The 19,006-nt window shown below is 39.6% G+C and overlaps 1 protein-coding gene across 3 annotated transcripts in view; it reads right to left on the bottom strand.

The window, feature by feature from the left end:
• Window positions 1-6,188: 6,188 nt before the first annotated feature.
• The window catches only part of LOC108279258 (zinc finger and BTB domain-containing protein 7C), a 24,711-nt gene continuing 11,893 nt past the window's right edge, over window positions 6,189-19,006 (bottom strand). For 2 of the 3 annotated variants that reach the window (XM_017493346.3, XM_017493343.3), the window contains exons 2-3: window positions 9,349-10,687; window positions 6,189-8,342 (exon numbers count right to left, since the gene is read on the bottom strand). In XM_017493346.3, the coding sequence (XP_017348835.1) occupies window positions 7,772-8,342; window positions 9,349-10,673 (1,896 nt within the window). In that variant the 5' untranslated portion in view covers window positions 10,674-10,687 and the 3' untranslated portion in view covers window positions 6,189-7,771. Of the gene's footprint in view, window positions 8,343-9,348; window positions 10,688-16,667 lie in introns of all 3 variants that reach the window. The other variant, XM_017493345.3, reaches the window with a different exon arrangement.

Genomic DNA, 19,006 nt, shown 5'->3' with positions numbered 1-19,006 from the left:
TCGGAGGAAACCCCCGCAGCACGGGGAGAACATGCAAACTCCGCACACACAGGGTCACGGGGGGAATTGAACCCCCGACTCTGGAGGTGTGAGGAGAACATGTTTACCACTAAGCCGCCGTCTATAATAATAATAATGTAATATAAAGCTATAAAGCTATAATTAGCTTTATATTACATTACTATTACTACTATAATTCTAATCACAGCTTTATATTAATGTGCTAATGCGCTGTCAGGCTGAACCACGCTGTCATTCATTATTTTCTTGAAAGTGTTTTATTTCTTATATAATGTAATATGTGATAAAATATAGAGTGCTGCAGGACTGACGAATTTTTGTAGGCCAACCTGGAAGTTAGCATCACTTTGGTTCCCTTGACAAAAAGCCAATAGGATTTTTCCATTGCCTTTTGGATTATTGCAGAAAATAAGCTCTGTGACCAACAAAAGTTTATTATTCTTAGACATTTTGTTCATCAAGATAATCTTCACAAATGAACACAACTTTTTATGAACCCTAAAAGCAATCGGCAGAAAAAGTTAAAAGTAGGCTAGAAACGAACTACACCACGGTCGCATGATTTTAATGTCATAATCAGTAAACGTCTGCCCCACTGGAAATAAGCATCAATTATTAGTACTGTAAGTTTGGTTCACTGACTCATCTGTTTGGGGAATTTGGTCAAACCTGATGAAATATTCCTGTTCATAGTCATCCTGAAAGGGGATATTTTAAAATTAGTAGACTTTATCTCTTAGTCATTGTAGATCACTTTGAACAGTCATTTCAAAACATAAAATCACCTCTGACTCTGACTGTCTCTAGCAGATTCATTTAACGGTTGTTTACTTTATAAGTGCTATTTTTGTTCAATTTAATGCGGTAGAGCATTTAATAACATTTTCTGTAAAGCGTGTACACACAGACTTAAACCCAAGTAAAAGGTATAGTTAGCAGAAGCCCAAAACAGATCCAAGAACTGCAAGTATTATGGCAAAGGTCAAACCTGGGGGTACATTGAGCAGTGGAATGAATTCAAAGATGGTGAAGATATCTGGTCAAAGAGAGTCAAAACATGATTGCAATATAAAGATAAAAAGCAAGACTCAGACTAAACTGTGCATAAATGGGGTTGACATAACTGGTTACACTTGTTAGGGTTGTAACTCAGTGACACTATCTGTATCTGTATATGCTTAATGCTGCAAATATCCATGTCTACCTGAAGTGGGTGTGGCCTAAACCCTACAACTAACCCTTAAATATGAACCCTACCACTATTACTCCAAAAACACTGGTAAAAAAAAAAAAAACAGATTTAGAAATGTCAACACTGTCAGAATGGTGTACCTCAACCTCAACTACAGTACATCACGCCAGTTCATAATTGATCTCAACTAGAGATATTCATGGGACTTTTTCCCTCTCATGCACTTATTTTTTGTTTGTACCTGCCTACAATATTTTCTAACGAATTTTATTTGGCTTTACTTCCCGAAATATAAACAAACTAGTTGCCTAATTTAAACCACTGCAATCTGGACCAGGCAGTTACTAAGGATGAATGAACACGAGTGCACCTCCTATATCTCTGTTCAGAGCACCTTATGTGTTCATGGCAGGAAAATTAGCCGTAACGTCTGTAACTTTGTACAGAATTACCAAGTAGTTTTGTTAACTGCAGATGTTGCACCTACTAGAGGATAGGTATAAGTTATAATTAAAGCAATGTTAAAACTATGCTACTTTGATGCAACCTTTAATTTTTTTAGTCGTCCATAAACTTAAACGTAGCAGCCATTTACGTCCAACCTAGGCTTAAAAACAAATGTTAACATTCTACTGGCGGAAACTGACAAATTAGACGTGGCATTCAAAGCTGGAGGTCTTAGCCGTCACAGTTGGCAGGGAGGATAGTGGAGAAGTTCCCTCCATGGCTGGAGTCTGGGAGATCAGTGGTGGAGCCTAAACTGTGTGGTCTCTTACAGGGTGGAGATTACTGGAGGCCCCACAGACACAGAAGACGAGTTTAAATTCTAGGAAACTCCAAAACATACAATTTGATGAGCATTATAAAAATCAAGCTGAGTCAGTTTTAGAAATATTTGGCTTGCCTGAAGAAAATGAAGTAGAGTAGATACAACACGACGAGAAAGATGAGTCTAAAAGACCACTTATTCAATATAAAATGTTTATATATATATATATATATATATATATATATATATATATATATATATATATATATATATATATATATTAAATCTAAGTGTCAACTCTACAAGGATGTGCATGTCATGAATAGAGATTCTGATTCTTACATTTAAAAGCAGCATGCTGTATTCTTGAATATGGGTAATAAAATCTGCAACCTCAGGAGAATGCTTTGGATTTAATTTTAATCCCATTGGGGTAAAAGTCCATGAGATGTTGTCTGACATAAATGAAATAAAAACAAAACAAAGCAAAACAAAACAAAAAACCCTGAACAATAACCAAAAAAACTGGCGGAGCTTTGAGGTGGTGTGGGGGTTTGAGGGACCCCAGAGCTCCTCCTTGTGCAGATGTGCTGGCTGCTCCATCCAATCTGCTCTGGTTCATGGGTAACCTCCGAACCACGTGTAATTATATTGTCTACGGCTTGACATCGTCTCAACAGTGGTCGTTTATAAAAAGCTCTTTAAGGTGGAGCCGAGTCCAAATTTGCTGTGAGGGCATAAATGTTGGTTGAAAAGGAAGACATGAATTTTGACATTTTTGTAATTTAAGAATGTATTATTCATTCATTTATCTTCAGTACCTGCTTTATCCTGGTCTGAGTTGCGGGAAATCAGGAGCCTATTCCGGGAACACTTTGTGTGAGGCAGGAATACACCCTGGATGGGTCACCAGTCTATCTCAGGGCACCATGCACACACACACATTCACAACTAAGGGTAGTCCACCTACGGTCATGTTTTTGGAAGGGGAAGGGGAAACCGGAGAACCTGGAGAAACCCACATGGACACAGGGAGAACGTAGTTAGTAACCCGTGCTTAGGACCAAATCATGGACCATGGAGCTGTGAGGCAGCAATATTTCAGGCCGTGCCACCATATTGTATGCAAATAAGAACTGTCTAATAAAATCACTTCACTTTTCTTCAGCAGAAATCCCAAAGCCAGTTTGTGGATGCATAAAAATGCAAAAGTAATATCTTCCAATGCTAGCTCAGTGGAAATGTGGACTGGCTGGAGTGGACTGAAAAACTATGATGAGTGTATTATGTCAGTTATTTTCTTACAGGCAAGAACATGTTCCTGGTAAAAGAGCGTCCTCTTGTGGTAGAAATATCAGTAGCAGTATGTCTCCTTTAGACAAGTGAACATCTTTCAATTAATATTTAATACAAAAGTAATAATTTCCTTTATAATGAATGGAAACGAATGTACACCATATTTTATTTATCCACCCCCACTTGATAAATTAGCACTTAGCATTTCAGTGAACTGTGTATTATTATTATTATTATTATTATTATTATTATTATTATTATTATTACAAAGACAGTCCGTTTTATTATCTAGTTAATTTAGTATAATATATTTTAAACAGTTTTTGAAATTAAAAGTGTTGTTAAATGTTTGTATTTTAACAAGACTGTTCTGTCCTGAGTTGCATTTAAAAAGGAATCTTGAAGAAAGTCCTGTGGAGGGTGACCCCCCCCCCCCCCCCCCCTCAAGATTCTTCAAAATAAAAAGCCACATACCAAAATGTTTTCTGCGTATTCTGATTCATGATTATTTAATTATTATTCTTTTAAAATTAATTTGTAGCTTTTGTTTATAATAATTATAATCTGTTGTGTAACGCCGGGTTTTCTCTTTTGCATTAGTTCGGCTCGCTAGCAAACAGACTAGCTCACAAACTAGCATAAACTAAACCAGAAATCTAGCTAACTGTGCATTTTTCACATAATTACATGCTCCAATAAAAGCAACGAAGGTAGGGTTTAATACTGTGTTAAAATGGACACCATTCATTTTTTGGCTGTATATATATATATATATATATATATATATATATATATATATATATATATATATATATATATATATATATATATATATATATATATTTTGGTGAGATAAGATCAAAATGGCCTTTTTGCTAAGTGCTGAGCAACATTAAAATGAACACAACTCACAATTCCTCTGGCATGTGAAAGGATTTTGAGTGTCTAGTTAATAAATTATGTTTAGCTTGCTAATAAGAAAGGATCCGTTTTATTAGTTATCTAATATATACAACTGTATTACTTTTAATGTAAAGAAATGGACTGGGTCAATGGGATAAGCGAATGCGTTATTGCCCACTAGGAGGCAGCTGTCGAGCATGTGTGTGGTGTGGATGCTGCAAAGGAATCTTTACCTAGTGTCTATCACTTGTAATTGCCATTTCCACCCATGTTTACCTATTTAAATTTGACTATTACTCAGTATACTCAACATATTTAACATTTTAACATCCGATGGTCCAATAAGGTGGCTCAATAATTCTTGAATGCGTCTATCATGTGTGTCAAAGGCAAGGAAGTTCCACATAAGTTTTTTAAATTATTGAGATGTAGACTAAACCCTTTCAATTGAAGTGGAACTAAATTTTAAAATATCACAGGCCCCATGGATATTCTTCACGGATTCCTGATGGATGCCTGGACCCCTGATTTGAGAGCCACTGCTGTAAGTGAATCCTTCCCACTCGTTCATTCATTTTTTCATGTGCTGTTGCTATTTCCACCCTTTTTCTGTCAGCACAAATGTGATTATGAGTCTAACTTGCACAATATACTCAACGTTTTGAATATTTCAAGATGTCAATAAGGATGGCAGATCTCGAATTCATTTATCAAGTAAGTGTGTGAATACGTCTATCACACAAAGCACACTCGGTGTGCTTGGTTTGAAATATGAAGTGTCACTGAGTGTATCAGGATCAAGCTGTCATTTCTGAGATTGGTCTGTATAGGGAACTCCATCAAAAAATTTTTTTAAAAAATCCCTCAAGGGAATAGTAAAATCATGAAAAGTATTTTCAGTTTTATTGCGTTACTTTCTAATCGAACTCATCTGAATTTGCACTGAATATAAGCAGGTCTTTCTATTTTGCTATTCAACAAAATAATTTTTGTGGCCTGGTTTATGATTGAGTCCCAACTGATCAAAGATGAGAAGACGTCTATTATTAGTCAAGACTAACCAGACTTTTTTCTTTTTAAGTCAATATAAATACTACGATTTGTGTAAAAAAAAAGAAGAAAAAAAAGAAAAGAAAAAGCGAGAGCTGATTGTCAACTCAGAACTCACTTTGTTCTGGGTTTTTCTTCTTCTTCTTCAGAAACCATAAGGAAATATTTAAACAAGTTTGTTTTTGATCTTTTTCTGCTGTTTGATGGTGTGTGTTTTCAGCTCTGATGTTGGTGATTCATATTTGGTGTGAAAGTGATGCACTCAAAGGACGCCTACAAAGGCCAGGAAGGACTGACACACACTCCGGACACCGATACACCTGACACAAAATCATCCTCATTGACTGTCTTTTTTTTTTTTTTTTTTTTTACTCATATACAAGGCAAAAAAACTTATATATAATTTCATTAGTATAGTTTTAAACCATATACAATCATACAGTATGTAAAATTGTGTGGCAAAAGATTCAAAGGCAAAAGGAAATTTTGCAAAAAAAGAAAAAAAGAAAAGGAAAGGAAAGGTTTTTATTCATTGTTCCACATCTTGAATGAGTTCATTCATCAATTTTCTCCAGGGATGGAATTTAAATGTACAAATAAAACACACATTTATTCTGGTAACTCTGATGGAGAGCATTCTCGTATAAAGTAAAGTGCATCTCTCAAATATTGTGTCTTTTTTTTTTTTTTTACCTCTTTAAAAATGTGGCTAGTTCTTTCATAAACACATAGTGCAAGTATATTTCCATCACTCATCACCTCAGTGTTCTAGAGAATTACATATTTAACCTCTAGAGATTTAGCTGCATGTATAATTTCTTAATTATATACTGTACTGTATACCAATGCACTGTCAAATACAGAGAAATGTTTTATACGTTCATTATTGTTCAGATTTATATATATATATATATATATATATATATATATATATATATATATATATATATATATATATATATAAAATCAGGGCATTTTCACAGTGCACAAACTCAGATTAAGATGAAAATGGTTACAGTTTTGTTATAAAGGTTATGAAAGTTGACTTTACTTTGCTGTACTTTCACAGAGGAAGTGAGAAAATGAAAGGTTGTTTTTTTTTAAGTGACTTCTTTCCACTTCAAACGTATTAAATCGAGATCATTAATGAAGTAAACATCACGTAAGCACGCTTTCTGTTGTTTAAAAAAGAAAAACGCCATTTTTTTTTTGTACAGACAAACAAGGACACGAACATTTTAGTGTCTTTATAAAAACATCTTAGCAAAATATAGCCAAGGCCTATTTAAATATGCATAAATAGCTTGAAAATATTTTCTCCATAGCAATTCAAAACACAGTTGACGTACAATAGTCATTTAGCTAAAAAGAGGAACGATAATATCAAAATGATGGACACGGTCCCTGTTTGAATTTTTGTACATGACAAGCACCTGCAAGACACTTTCAAACCAGCAACTTATAGCTAGATAAAAAAGAAAAAGAAAGAAAAAGACTAAACAACGTTTTAGTTAAGCCATTTAAGAGATTTAAAGTGATTTTTAAAATGTGATTTAAAAAAAAAAGACTTTCAAGTTTGTTCTCATACAACACATCTTTGGGTGTTTTCAATGTTCAAAAGTCTAAATACTTTACAACAATTAGCAACTTCACCGTAAGATTATATAAAACATGATATAAAATATGTACAATAGTGCATACGAAGCGTTGGACACTATCAAGGGTAAACTAGATATGCCTGAAAGTAAATCCAAATAAAAAGCATATGATTTATTATTTTTTTGCACTGGTTGTCATGATAAAAATTAATGTAGACTTTTTTTAAGGTGTACAATGCAATTATCCATCATATTGAAGTACTGTAATGCTATGAATGTATCAGTTTTATCATGAAAACCTTGACTTTTTCCTGTTTGTTTTTGTGTGGGGGTTTTTGGTGTTAATTTGTGATAAAAAAAAAAAATTCTAACAGCTAAACATTTATTCACGTAATCTTTGCATAGTGGTATATGTAATCCTAGCTAGAGTAGATGACAGTTACTTTCCAGATGCACTGATAAGCCTGTAGCTTATTTCTGACAGAGGTTATGGAAGTTATTTGTCCCTTTAGATACCTGACTTACCTGTGAAACTTTGGAATGGAAAACAAAATGAATTGCACTTAACAGTCTGTGGGTAGGTTTTAGTCCCACTTTAATTTACCCTTGTTAGCAAATACTGTACAGAAGCATAAAACAACCAGAAGAATCATAAATACAAATACATATCCAAGATTTTAACAGTTATTTTGATCCTTTTAAAATCCCTGGCCTCACATTAGAAAGCTGACGATTAAACAACAACAACAAAAAAGACATCAGTTAAAATCAGCAATTTGCCAATATGATTTGAAAAAAATCTCAGAAATTCTGAAAAGCATTTTCTGCTCGAGTGCACACCCATTGCAGGGAAAGTCTCAGACTTGAGCTTGTCCGTTCGTCTCAGTCACATTAAGGAAAAAAAAAACAAAGAGTTGTGCGTGACCGAATAATTCTGAGCGGTCAGTTTGCGGCTTCAGGAACGGGTGGCGCTCGCTCCAGTCTCACGGTCCAGGGATCAGGGGTCGGGGGGTAAAAGGCTGGGTGCGGTAGAACGTCCTCCCTTGCCAGGGCAAAAGCAAACACCCCCCTCTTCCTGTCCACATCCTCTGAGATGAGCTTCCTGTCGGTCAGATTCTCTCTGCTGCTGCCACCGTCTAAATTCTGCCGTCTTTCGGGCAGTTGACTGGGCACCGGTGCTCCAAGGGATGGCAAACGCAACGTTTGGTCTCCTTGTAGTGGATGGGCATCTGGAGGGTAGAAGAAGCCGGACGAGGAGCGCCAGGCGGAGGAGGGTTTGCGCCCCCGGCGAGGGCGTGAAACTCGGCAGCTCTGACGCTTGATATGGCGGTGCAGGTGGTCAGAGCGGGTGAAGCTTTTGTAGCAGTGCTCGCACTGGTAGGGCCGCACGCCTGTATGGATACGCAGGTGGTTCTTAAGGTCATAGTTGTGCACAAATTTGGAGTTGCAGTGCAGGCACATATAAGGTCGCTCGCCTGTGTGCTTGCGCATGTGGATCTTTAGCTTGTCTTGCCTGAGAGATAAAGAAAGGAAAAAAGTTGATGGGGTGGGCTTTAGGGTTTCGACAGTTAAAGATCGCGCAGCTTTATGCAGTTTTCATGCCCCCAAAAAAAAAAATCCCCTTTAAACCTCAAGAACTATTAAAGCCAAAAGCAACTACCCATACACACGCACACTTGTGCATGCGCGTGAAACTTGCCCTACATAGGTGAAAAAAGGATGGATATGCCAGTGGGTTTTTAGAATTCGTCTTTTGTCTTCTTGTGGTACAATAAACTCATATCAACATACCGGTTTTGTTCTCTTAGGTGCTTCTTGGTCGAAACTTTTATCCTCTAGCTTTCTGTTCAGCGGTACAGTGTGTGCTAGTTAAGAAGTGAAATCTAGGTTGTATTTTATTACAGTATGGAAACCACTGTGAAGCTCTGACGGAGGCTGACCACAAAATTGCACAAACTGTTTCACAAATGCATTTGCATGACTGGGGTGATGCTCTTTGACAGACACTTGATGCTTTTGCAACTTCTTTTTATGTGACTGATTTTGTCTGGCCTAGTCAACTCCCCAACTTTCCTGTTATTCATGCCATTTCAATGTTGTTATGTTTTATGACTGTGCGACCTTCAAACGGCTTTTTGAAATCTTTGATGTACAACTAGTAAGCATGTTTTAAATGTTGTCCAGAAAAACACCTTGAAAGACTTGAGCTGAGGAAACTAAATCTTCCAGTCTTCCAGTTGTGCTGACTTGGCAGGTGGATTGTTTCGTTAGCCAACTGATAACCTTCTGTTCATCATGATTTAAAAGGCTAATATGGTCTCAGGTCAGCAGGTATGACCAGCACCTCAACTTTCACACCTAAACAGTGTGGATCTCACCCCCCTGCCAAGTGTGTGTTCTCAAGACTTGCTCTCAGTGCCCCCCTGGAGGAGGCCTTTGGCACACCGGCTCTAAAGTGCACCCACCTGGGTTCTATCTGGGTTAGACTGAATGTATGCTATGCCCAGTCTCTGTCTTACCTTGTGAAGCGGACCTCGCAGATGGTACACATGTAGGGCTTCTCGCCTGTGTGCGTCCTCATGTGCCGAGGTAGTTTGCCTGCACCCTGGATGACCTTGTTGCAGATGGGACACTGCTGTGACGCTTTGGGCTTCAGCTTCCGCTCTTCCTCTAGCTGCCACGGTGGAAACAGCGACCCTAGGTGGGATGCTGAGAGGAAAGTCAAGTAGTTTCGCAGGTCTGCTTCGTCCTTAATCTGGCCCAGGGAGGGTTCAGGAGCCGCACCGACACTTGGGCCCACAAAGTCTTTGAGGAATTCTCTGTGGAGCACAGCACTGGGGAGCTCATCTTTGATTTCCTCTTTGATGACTTCTTTCTTGATGGCGAGATCCAAGGGTCCGTTGTCCAGTGAAGCTGTTGGGTAAGGGTGAGGCGGGCACTGGCGATCAAGGAGTTGTGGGAAGCCTGGAAACTCTGTAGCCCAAATTGGAGGATAGAATCCTGGAAGAAGAGTGGTGAAGCCTGACCCTCTCTCTAGTCCTGGCATCTTTGGGTACAGCCCTTCCTGCAGCAGGGACTCGATGGAAAAGTCTTTCAGTGCTCTGCCTTCCAGTCCTTCTTGCTCTGTGGGTTTTTCCGGAGTACGTGATTGGCATCTCTGAGAGTTTGGCAAGTCTCTTTCTGAGTGTACCTTCTGTTGTGAGCTGCATGCGGGACTGTCTGCTCCTCGTTCTCTGCCAGTGATTCGGTTCTCCTGGTTTTCAGAAGCATCTGCGTGAAGAGATCTTTCACTGACATTGTCCTCGTCACGTTCCTCAACCTCACCATCTTTCGAGTCATCCTCTACCTCTTCTGCCATTTCCTCTTCTTCCTCCTCTTCCTCCTCTTCCTCCTCTTCCTCATCCTCCTCTTCATCTCCTTCTCTGCCACCTGTACCTCCCCCTCCTCCGGTGTCCAAGATCTCCAAGCATACATTAATAATGCACGGGATCTCCAATAGCCGTGCCGCACCCAGGATCTCCTTCACATTGGAGGACGTCACCGTCAGCGTCGATGTGTACGCAAACTCCAAAATGGCCGTCAGCGACTCGGGTGCTACAAAGTCCAGCTCGTAAATACCATGATGGCTGGGGTCGCCATCGCCCGTGGCCACGGTGAAGAGTTTTTTGAAGTACTGACTGCATGCAGCCAGCACAGAGCGGTGTGTGCGGTACTCCTGGTCCTTCACCACTAGGACCACATCACAGAGGAAGCCATCACGCCGCTGTTCGTTCAGACTGCACAGGATGTCGCTGCTGTGATTCGGGAAGGGGATCCCAATGAGGTCCTCCTCACTGCGTGCCATAGTTTTATATGAATCTGCAGAAACAAAAGGAAGAAGGAAAGAAGGTAGAAAAAGGGAAGAGAACGTTACATATACATAGACACCAGCTGAAGTATATGTGCATGACAGAAGATGATTGAGTAGCTCCTTTAGAGGACGCTTGAATGTCATTTTTGGAGATGTATAATGAATCCATCAAGCAAGACTTGGCAGCCTCCCCACCCATTTTAGCTTGCTACAGCTGTCTCTTCCTTATCTTCTTCTTTTGGGTTTTCATGATGACTGAAGCAAGATATACCAAAGTTTTTTCTCTCTCTCTCTCTCTCTCTCTCTCTCTCTCTCTCTCTCTCACACACACACACACACACACACACACTGTCTATGTGACATTTGGAAACAAAACACAGGAAGGCAAAGGGGGTCAGACTCTAGTTTCTAGACTAAAAGGAAAGAAGTTTGGAGGGCAAGATGGCTTTTACATCCAGCACCTCCCCCTCGACTGTTTTAAAATTCTTTAGCTTCTTTTTTAATACCTGTAAATTGGTCATGTCAACTACTTATTAGAATTACAAAAATTATACTATAATCCAAATGTTCCATAGAGATCACATCAAGAGTCACTACGAGGAGTCATACGTTCAGCAGGTTTCAGCACACGGGTGAACGGCAGCTGAATTGTACCTGTGGATTCCCTAAAATGTTTACGCTGCCTTTTACACAGAGACGTTTGGCACCATCGCCCTTCATTCACAGCTATGAATAGAGCATAATCTCAGTGCTTGTACTCCGCGTGGTCAGTGCAGACGTTTAGATGGATGCTTTGAGATTCCCAAATCCAAACCAGCCTTATTGACTGACTTTAAAGTAAATGAGCAGGGTTTTTTTTTTTGCCGGCATCCACAGGCCAACCTCTTTCTTTCTGTTCATTTTGAATCTGTTTGTTCACGATCACATCCGAGCCCTTACCAATCAAGTATTGAACATTTCTTGCACAGTTGCTAGGAGACAGTTGCTATAATTACCAGTTTATTAGACATATAGTCTAATAAAGAAGAAACAACATGTCTTTAAATAAGGAGAAGTGCTTACTGAACATGATGAGCGGGTCTGAGAGGGGGCGGGGATGCCATTTACAGAGAGGGAAGAAACGCTGCATGGCAATGAAACAAAGAACAGTATACGTCTCAGTCCATATTCTGTGCCGAGGGTTCTCAAACTTATTGCAACTGGTGACACCATTGACTACAAAATACATTCAATAGATTTATATTATGAACCTAATCCAACTATTCAAATATTAGGCTTATTATTTAAATGTGTAGAATATTCCTCTGGCTGTTTATTTGAGCCAGAGAGAAAGTTATTTGTGAGCTTTACGTTCACATAACTGATTAATCATCTCCATAAATCATCTTTATACATGGGCATAAATACTATCTATAGGCTGACTTGTTTTTGAGGTATTGATATTTGGATTAAACCGATTCTAATTCAATTGATCAGTTGAATCGGTTTAATCGAATCGATTCAATTGATTCAATCGATCAGTCGAATTATAATAGTGGGTTGTGATTTCCACTAATGTAATAAAAAAATACAACAAAAAAAAAAAAGGCTAAACTTCATGGCTATGCTTCACAGACCCACAGGCCCAGATAACCCCAGTTTGAGAACCACTCGTGAGCGGTCAGTATGATGTATAGCACTCTTGGGTATACGCAGTAATTAAGAAAAGATTTGTGTATTTATTGACGTTTTATAACGTGCCCTTGATTTGTTTCTACTTCAGACACCATCTAGAGGTGGGGCAACAAGAAGGTTCCTTCACAGAAGAACCTTTATGTCAAGTCTTCGTGTGCACTTGGCATTTTAGAGATGTATTAAAAGTGCACTTGTACTGTTTAAACGTGCAACACAGAAGGAGAGAGAAGGTGGGGGTCCGATGTCCCCAGAAGTTCCCTGACAGGTTACGTACCAAAAAAAAAAAAAAGAAGAAGAAAAGTAAAAAGACGGTGCCCCTCCCTGGAAAATCCAGCCAAGTCAAACAGGCATTTAGAGCTAAAAACAACAGTCGATCCCACCCACTCTGGGAACACGTGCAACTTCTGTAGCTGCCTAACTCTGTGCTCTTCCCCTCCCCTGTCCTCACAGATACACTCCCATAATTATAGAGTGTGTGTGTGTGTGTGTGTGTGTGTGTGTGTGTGTGTGTGTGTGTGTATGTATGTGTGTGTGTGTGTAGGATAGGAGCAGGATGTGACACATGCTCAGAGCGGGAAGGAGGGCACTGCTTTCCCACTGTAACGTCCTACATGGCTAGTCACAAGTACACACACATACACACACACACACACACACACACACACATAGCAGTGCCACTGAGTAACTGCTTGAACTCTTCAGACCTGAACAGTCTCTCAGAAAAGACATTTCTGCCTGCGCCGTGAAGCGATTTGAATGAGTTTCTTAAAAGCTTTCATGTACAATGAAGTTAATGTGTTATCACGGATGCTGCAGTAGATTTTGAATTAAAAACCAAACAAAACAACAACAAAAAACCTAGTAATAACAAATAAGATAGCACTATAGCATAAACATTACCCAGAATCTGATTTAACAGACTTAACAGTGGTAGAAAATGAACTTGTACGGCAGACGCTTTATATAACCTGAAAACAATAATAAACATGCTGTTATTTAGTTTAGGAAAATCTATAATCATTGAAACGGTGAAGATTTCCATAACGAGATGTATATTTGACGTTTATGGAATGAGTCTCCGGTGTCAGTGTGTTGTAATGGACAATAAGTTTTCTGCTAAGTCTTCAGGACAGAGGATCTCTCTGTAACACGTGTTATATTAAGAGAAGCGGGTGAGGGAACGACGAACATTTCTCGTTCATTCATTATTAACGTAAAAATTGTAACCGTTGGCAAATTGCCATGTTGCCGCATCACACCACTACATCATGAATTATTCTCTTATAACAGCACACCCCAAGATGTTTTATTCCTTACATAAACGGTATATCAGTGTCATCCTTACAAACCACACAGTCATCTTCTTTGATTCATTGCTACATGATGAGGTTAGCGGTGCTGGTATGTATATTATATGTACGAGTACGTATGTGAGTGTGTGAGCTTTTCGTCTTTATGCATCATTTAGTTTCACTTTAAGTTGAGCTTAAGCACATTTTCTTTTGAGGTTTTGGTTTTGATTGTACAGTTGGATTTCTATGAGATATGAAAAAGCTCTAGTTCTAATTCTGGAAGGATAAAACACCAAGCTTTAGTGTTTACCTCAGAAACCTAAATGTCACTTAATTGAGTAAAAACAAAAGTAACTTTGATCTTTAAAATAACACAGACTCTCCGTTACTGCTTTACTTATTGAGGACAAGGCTCACACTTTGTTGTTTGAGGTTTGAGTCACTCAATAAACACTTATTTTTCCTCTATTGTTGGTGAATTTCATATATATATATATATATATATATATATATATATATATATATATATATATATTCACACACATAGATACTGTAATAGATATGAGGTGAAACGTCGTTCATCAGCTAGGAATAAAGTTAAGACAAAACTTTGAGAAAAGTTAAAACAGTTCACATCTCTCAGACATATTTCATCATATCTCATGGAGCTGGGGACACAGAGGTGTCAACAGAGAAGAGCAGGAGAGAGACAGTGTTACAGACAGACATGGAAGATAGACAGAAAGAGAGAGAGAGCGAGAGAGAGAGAGGTTAAGAAGGAGCTGTACGTGAAGAATAGGTGGTGGTAAATTGGCTCAATCCAGTGCTGGGTTAGTGGGTCCTAAGGGAGATCATTTGAGGGCCTTTCCAAAGGCTGAGCTGGAGGGCGACCTGTAGGTTCAGGCTGTTAGCCGTTAGCACAGCCACTTATTTAACCTGTTTACACACACCGGCGCTCGTCGCGTCTTAGCAATGGCCCTGCAATAATTGAACAGATGGTTCTGAATTTGGATTTTCGGTGATGTGTCTCTCAGCCAGAGGAGACGGAAGCGCTGCGGTAATGACAGGTGTGACACGAGTAATGAGCGCCTCCGTCACGGTTCAGGATCGGCAGATGAATTTAAACTGGCCTCGTTTGGGGAAACTCTAGCTACGAACTTTGGGGGAAATGTATCGGTCATATTCTCAGCGGCGTGTCTCTCACTACAAATTGGGGTCGTGATGATTTTATGAATTGGTTATAAGGGTTACGATCTTGTATACACTCTGTGTTTGTGTAGTTTAACAGTGTTTATTTGGCTGGTGATAATTTCACACACTCAGACACGCTCGGGCGTAACGAGGGCGCAGTAAAGTGTGGGATTCGTCTTTTTAGGTCTCGTCTTTCTATTCTGGCCTGTTTATGGTGAGGCCCATAGCCCGTTTGACGCGTTCTAACAGCCAGTAATGAAGTACAAAGCCAAACACTGTGATTTCTATAACAATGCTGCCTTCGGCCATTTTGGAGTTTTTCACTCATAATTATGAATTCTTTGCTACGAATTGTAAAAATACTAAATGGATCATTCTACAGAGATGTAACCCTAAGGTTTTGGCCCAATCGCTTACCGATAACAATTTAGTTATATTTAGAAATATAAAGATTTTAAACAGACTGTCCTTTCTGTCTCCATGACATGTAAGAATCTTTCTGTGGAAGTCAGAATTATTTCTGAAGGCCTGAAGACCCCACTTAGATTCATATATATATATATATATATATATATATATATATATATATATATATATATATATATATATATATATATATATATATATATATATAATTGAAGAAATGTTCATGTACACATTTTAAGGTTGGGAACTTCTGAGAGTTTGTGAAGGCAGCATAAGAGACTGTCCATGAATGTTAACATAATAAATCACTATGGATACATAGTCATTATTAATTACTAAATGGATATATAAAAGTATATATCAGCATATTATTCAGTAATTACTCTGAATTATTCTGTAACTAGATCGAAACTAATAAAAGAAAGTGTGTAGTTATAAAAGTGCAAGTTTAAGGGGTTTGATAATGGTTGTCAATAAGGTAATGACATTATCTTAATCACATTTAATGTCCAACTAATGATTTTTATTTTTTTTTAACCAGCTAAAACGCCCCCAAAATTGTGCTGATCTAATAAGTGTCATGAACACACCTTCGTTATGACAGACATGGTTATAAAACACACAGATACTAATACACCCTGATGCCGGGTCATGTCTGCTCTAATCCTTGTGCTGTGTAAGTACACAGAGCAGAAGTGCACAAACACCATCATCAAAGGCGTGACGCGCTGTCGTACAAACAATAATTTACACCTGTTATCCGTCTCCTCGGTGAAGCACACTCCGTCCTGCCCCCTGCCCTTCTCATTCGACCGGTTTATCTCCTAAAGTTGTGAGTACAGCTCGACGACAAAATAGTGCAGCACAATTAGAGCACCAGGCCTCGTTTCAGTTCCAAGACTTGTTCTTGATGTGCAAGCATTTTAGTGTGTGTGCGTGTGTGTGTGTGAGTGTGTGAGAGACAATTTGATGAGTCCTTTTTTTCTTCAGAATATCAGTAGTCTATAGAAGTAGGACGTGGTTAAGGGAAAGCACCTGTGACACATTAGTGACACGGTGTCAAGCTCGAATCAGCGAACTGGATCCATCACATGTTTGACCCTTTGCACGGAAGCACAAAGCTTTGCACTTTTTTTTTCTTTGCAGACGGGAGGTAGCAACCCAAATAATTACATGAGTCATCAAATTACCGTGTCGCACCGATGGTCTATTGTCACTGTTCCGGGCTACACCTGATTCGTACACACACGCTCGAAGGCAATACAGGTGTTCGAAAGAAAAGAAACACGGATTACTTTTTCAAGAGATACGTTCAAAGACAGGAGCGCAAAACGGAACAGAAGGCGAAGTTTCAAACAAACAAACAAACAAACAAACAAAAAAAAAGAACAAAACACACACTCACCCTGAGCCTCCTCTGGAATGTGTGTGACTTATCCTGAGACTACGGAGTGATGTTCGTCTCTCTGTCTCTTTCTCTCTCTCTCTCTCTGTGTCTGTCTCATCTCCTGTCTTTTACGCCGCTCTCCCTGTCCATTCTCACTCATCCGCTCATCTTCCCTCCATTCACAAAAAAAAACATCCAACAGTGGCAGAAACAACGTCTCTCTCTCTCTCTCTCTCTCTTTCTCTTGCGCGCACGCACACACATGCACACTCACATGCACACACACACACACACTCAGTCACTCACGCGTGCGTGGTACTGAGAGCAAGTGGATGAGTGCGAGAGAGAAGAGAAGAGAACACAAGAGAAGAGAAGAGAAGAGGTGGACCCCACTGTACAGCGGAAAGAGAGAGAGAGAGAGAGAGAGGGAGAGAGAGAGGGAGGGAGAGAGGACTAGTGCAGGGGCAGTGTGTGATGTAGAGATGCAGCACCAGTCGTTTTTATAGCTGGGTGGGTAGCACAGAGATAATAATACCCCATCCACCTCCACAACACAAGTTAGGCCCGGTGTGTAATAAGGCCGTGGTGCAGACACCCTCTGATTTGGGGTCGGCCTAAATGAATTTTTAGTTTCCTTACAGCAGATTTGCAGCGACTGACCGAGGAACCGACGACAGCACTGGGAGGTTCAGGAGAGAGAGAGAGAGAGAGAGAGAGGAAAATGAACGAGTCTGAAGTGCCAACATTATTTGTGCATGTGCAGCACAGTCGGAGCAGAGGGAGTGAACGTTCCTGCTCCCGAGGGAATCACCATACACTATATAAGGAATAAAACACGACAAGTCTTGTCGTTCTAGGAAAAATAACCAAAGACAAGGTGGTGTGATGAGGTCTGACTCTGTAGTGTCTGATTCCTCATACCACAGCAATTTAGCAAGGGTTACTTGTTAATATTTTATTAATGAACAACGCATTTAGAGCCACATTTATTGTTACGGAAACAAGATACTAGCAGCTTCTCTCACCAGCATCTCTCTCATGAAGAAAAGACAAACTTTCTTAGACTTTCCCCTGACGGAAAACCTACCGAATGGTACGACGCACTGACACTGGAGACTCCTTACCGAACTTCTCCTTGCACAAAATCTCAGCGTATCAGTGAATTTTTCTGTAAATACTAACATCGGTTTTGGTGCAGCGTTGGTGCAGCGTTCCAGAATACAGAACTGCTATCTGAGCTGCTGCTATAGAAAATCGCTCAACACCTTCTGACCAATCAGAATTGAGATTTCAACAGCGGTATAAAATATTTATTTTCATATCACTGAAACATAAATCACGGCACTTGAGGTTGGCCAACATCTTTGTTAGCGAGCTCAAAAGTTTGTATCCCCTTTTACGTTCATTTGTTCATCTCCGGTAAGCGTTGAAGGGTCAGGGTCACTGTGGATCTGGAGACTATCCTGGGAACGCTAAGCGTGAAGCGGGAATGCATCCTGGATAACACGGCAATACATCGTAGGGCACGACACACACACACACACACACACACACACATTCATACACATGGGCAATTTAGTGCTGCCAGTTCATCTACCAGCATGATTTTAGGAGGTGGGAGGAAACCGGAGAACCCAAAGAAAACCCATATGGAAGAACATGCGAAACTCCACACCGGAAGTAAACTGATGTCAGGATCGAACTGGGCACCCTGGAGCTGAAGACTAAAGACTGAATTAGACTGAAAATGAAGTTCAACTCTGAGCAAAAACAACAATTTTCGAAGCTAAAAAAAATGGTTTATCATGATTGTAAGCCTGAATCATATATTTACGCTTTTTTTTTCCATTCTCACCTGGACGCAAACGAAAGCCACGTTCTCAGTCGTGCTTTAAAAACAGGAATAATAAAGTCATACTGCGGTGTCAATCATGCACCAGAGCTTTAAATAGCTCGAAGCCAGTGGAAAGTAATTACCCGAGTCACACAGAAGATCTGAGTAAGAACTTGTCAGAACAGAAAACATTGTCTTAATGCTTTGAGAGATAAAAGAGACAGAAAAAAAGAACGTGAGGGAGGAATGGAGTTGAGTGAATGAATGAATGAATGAAGAGTTATTGATCTCTGCATTCGCAGCGTACAAGTGTGGACGGAGACGTGAGCACACACTGCGACGCGAATATTCACACTGCACTGATGCTCGCGTTACATCTTTCACACCTCTCGTACATGACAGATAAGAGCGTCCTGTGGCTCATCTTTGACTTTTTTTATCATTATTTTTTAACGTGTTTTTAAGATAGAAATATCGTGAATGCCAGTCCTCAAATTCAAACTCAAAGAATCGTAAATAAAGA

Source organism: Ictalurus punctatus, chromosome 18 (genome assembly GCF_001660625.3).
Source record: "Ictalurus punctatus breed USDA103 chromosome 18, Coco_2.0, whole genome shotgun sequence".
Taxonomy (NCBI): Eukaryota; Metazoa; Chordata; class Actinopteri; order Siluriformes; family Ictaluridae; genus Ictalurus; species Ictalurus punctatus.
The sequence above is the reverse complement of the archived record's forward strand: the minus strand, read 5'-3'. Positions and strand labels throughout refer to the sequence as shown.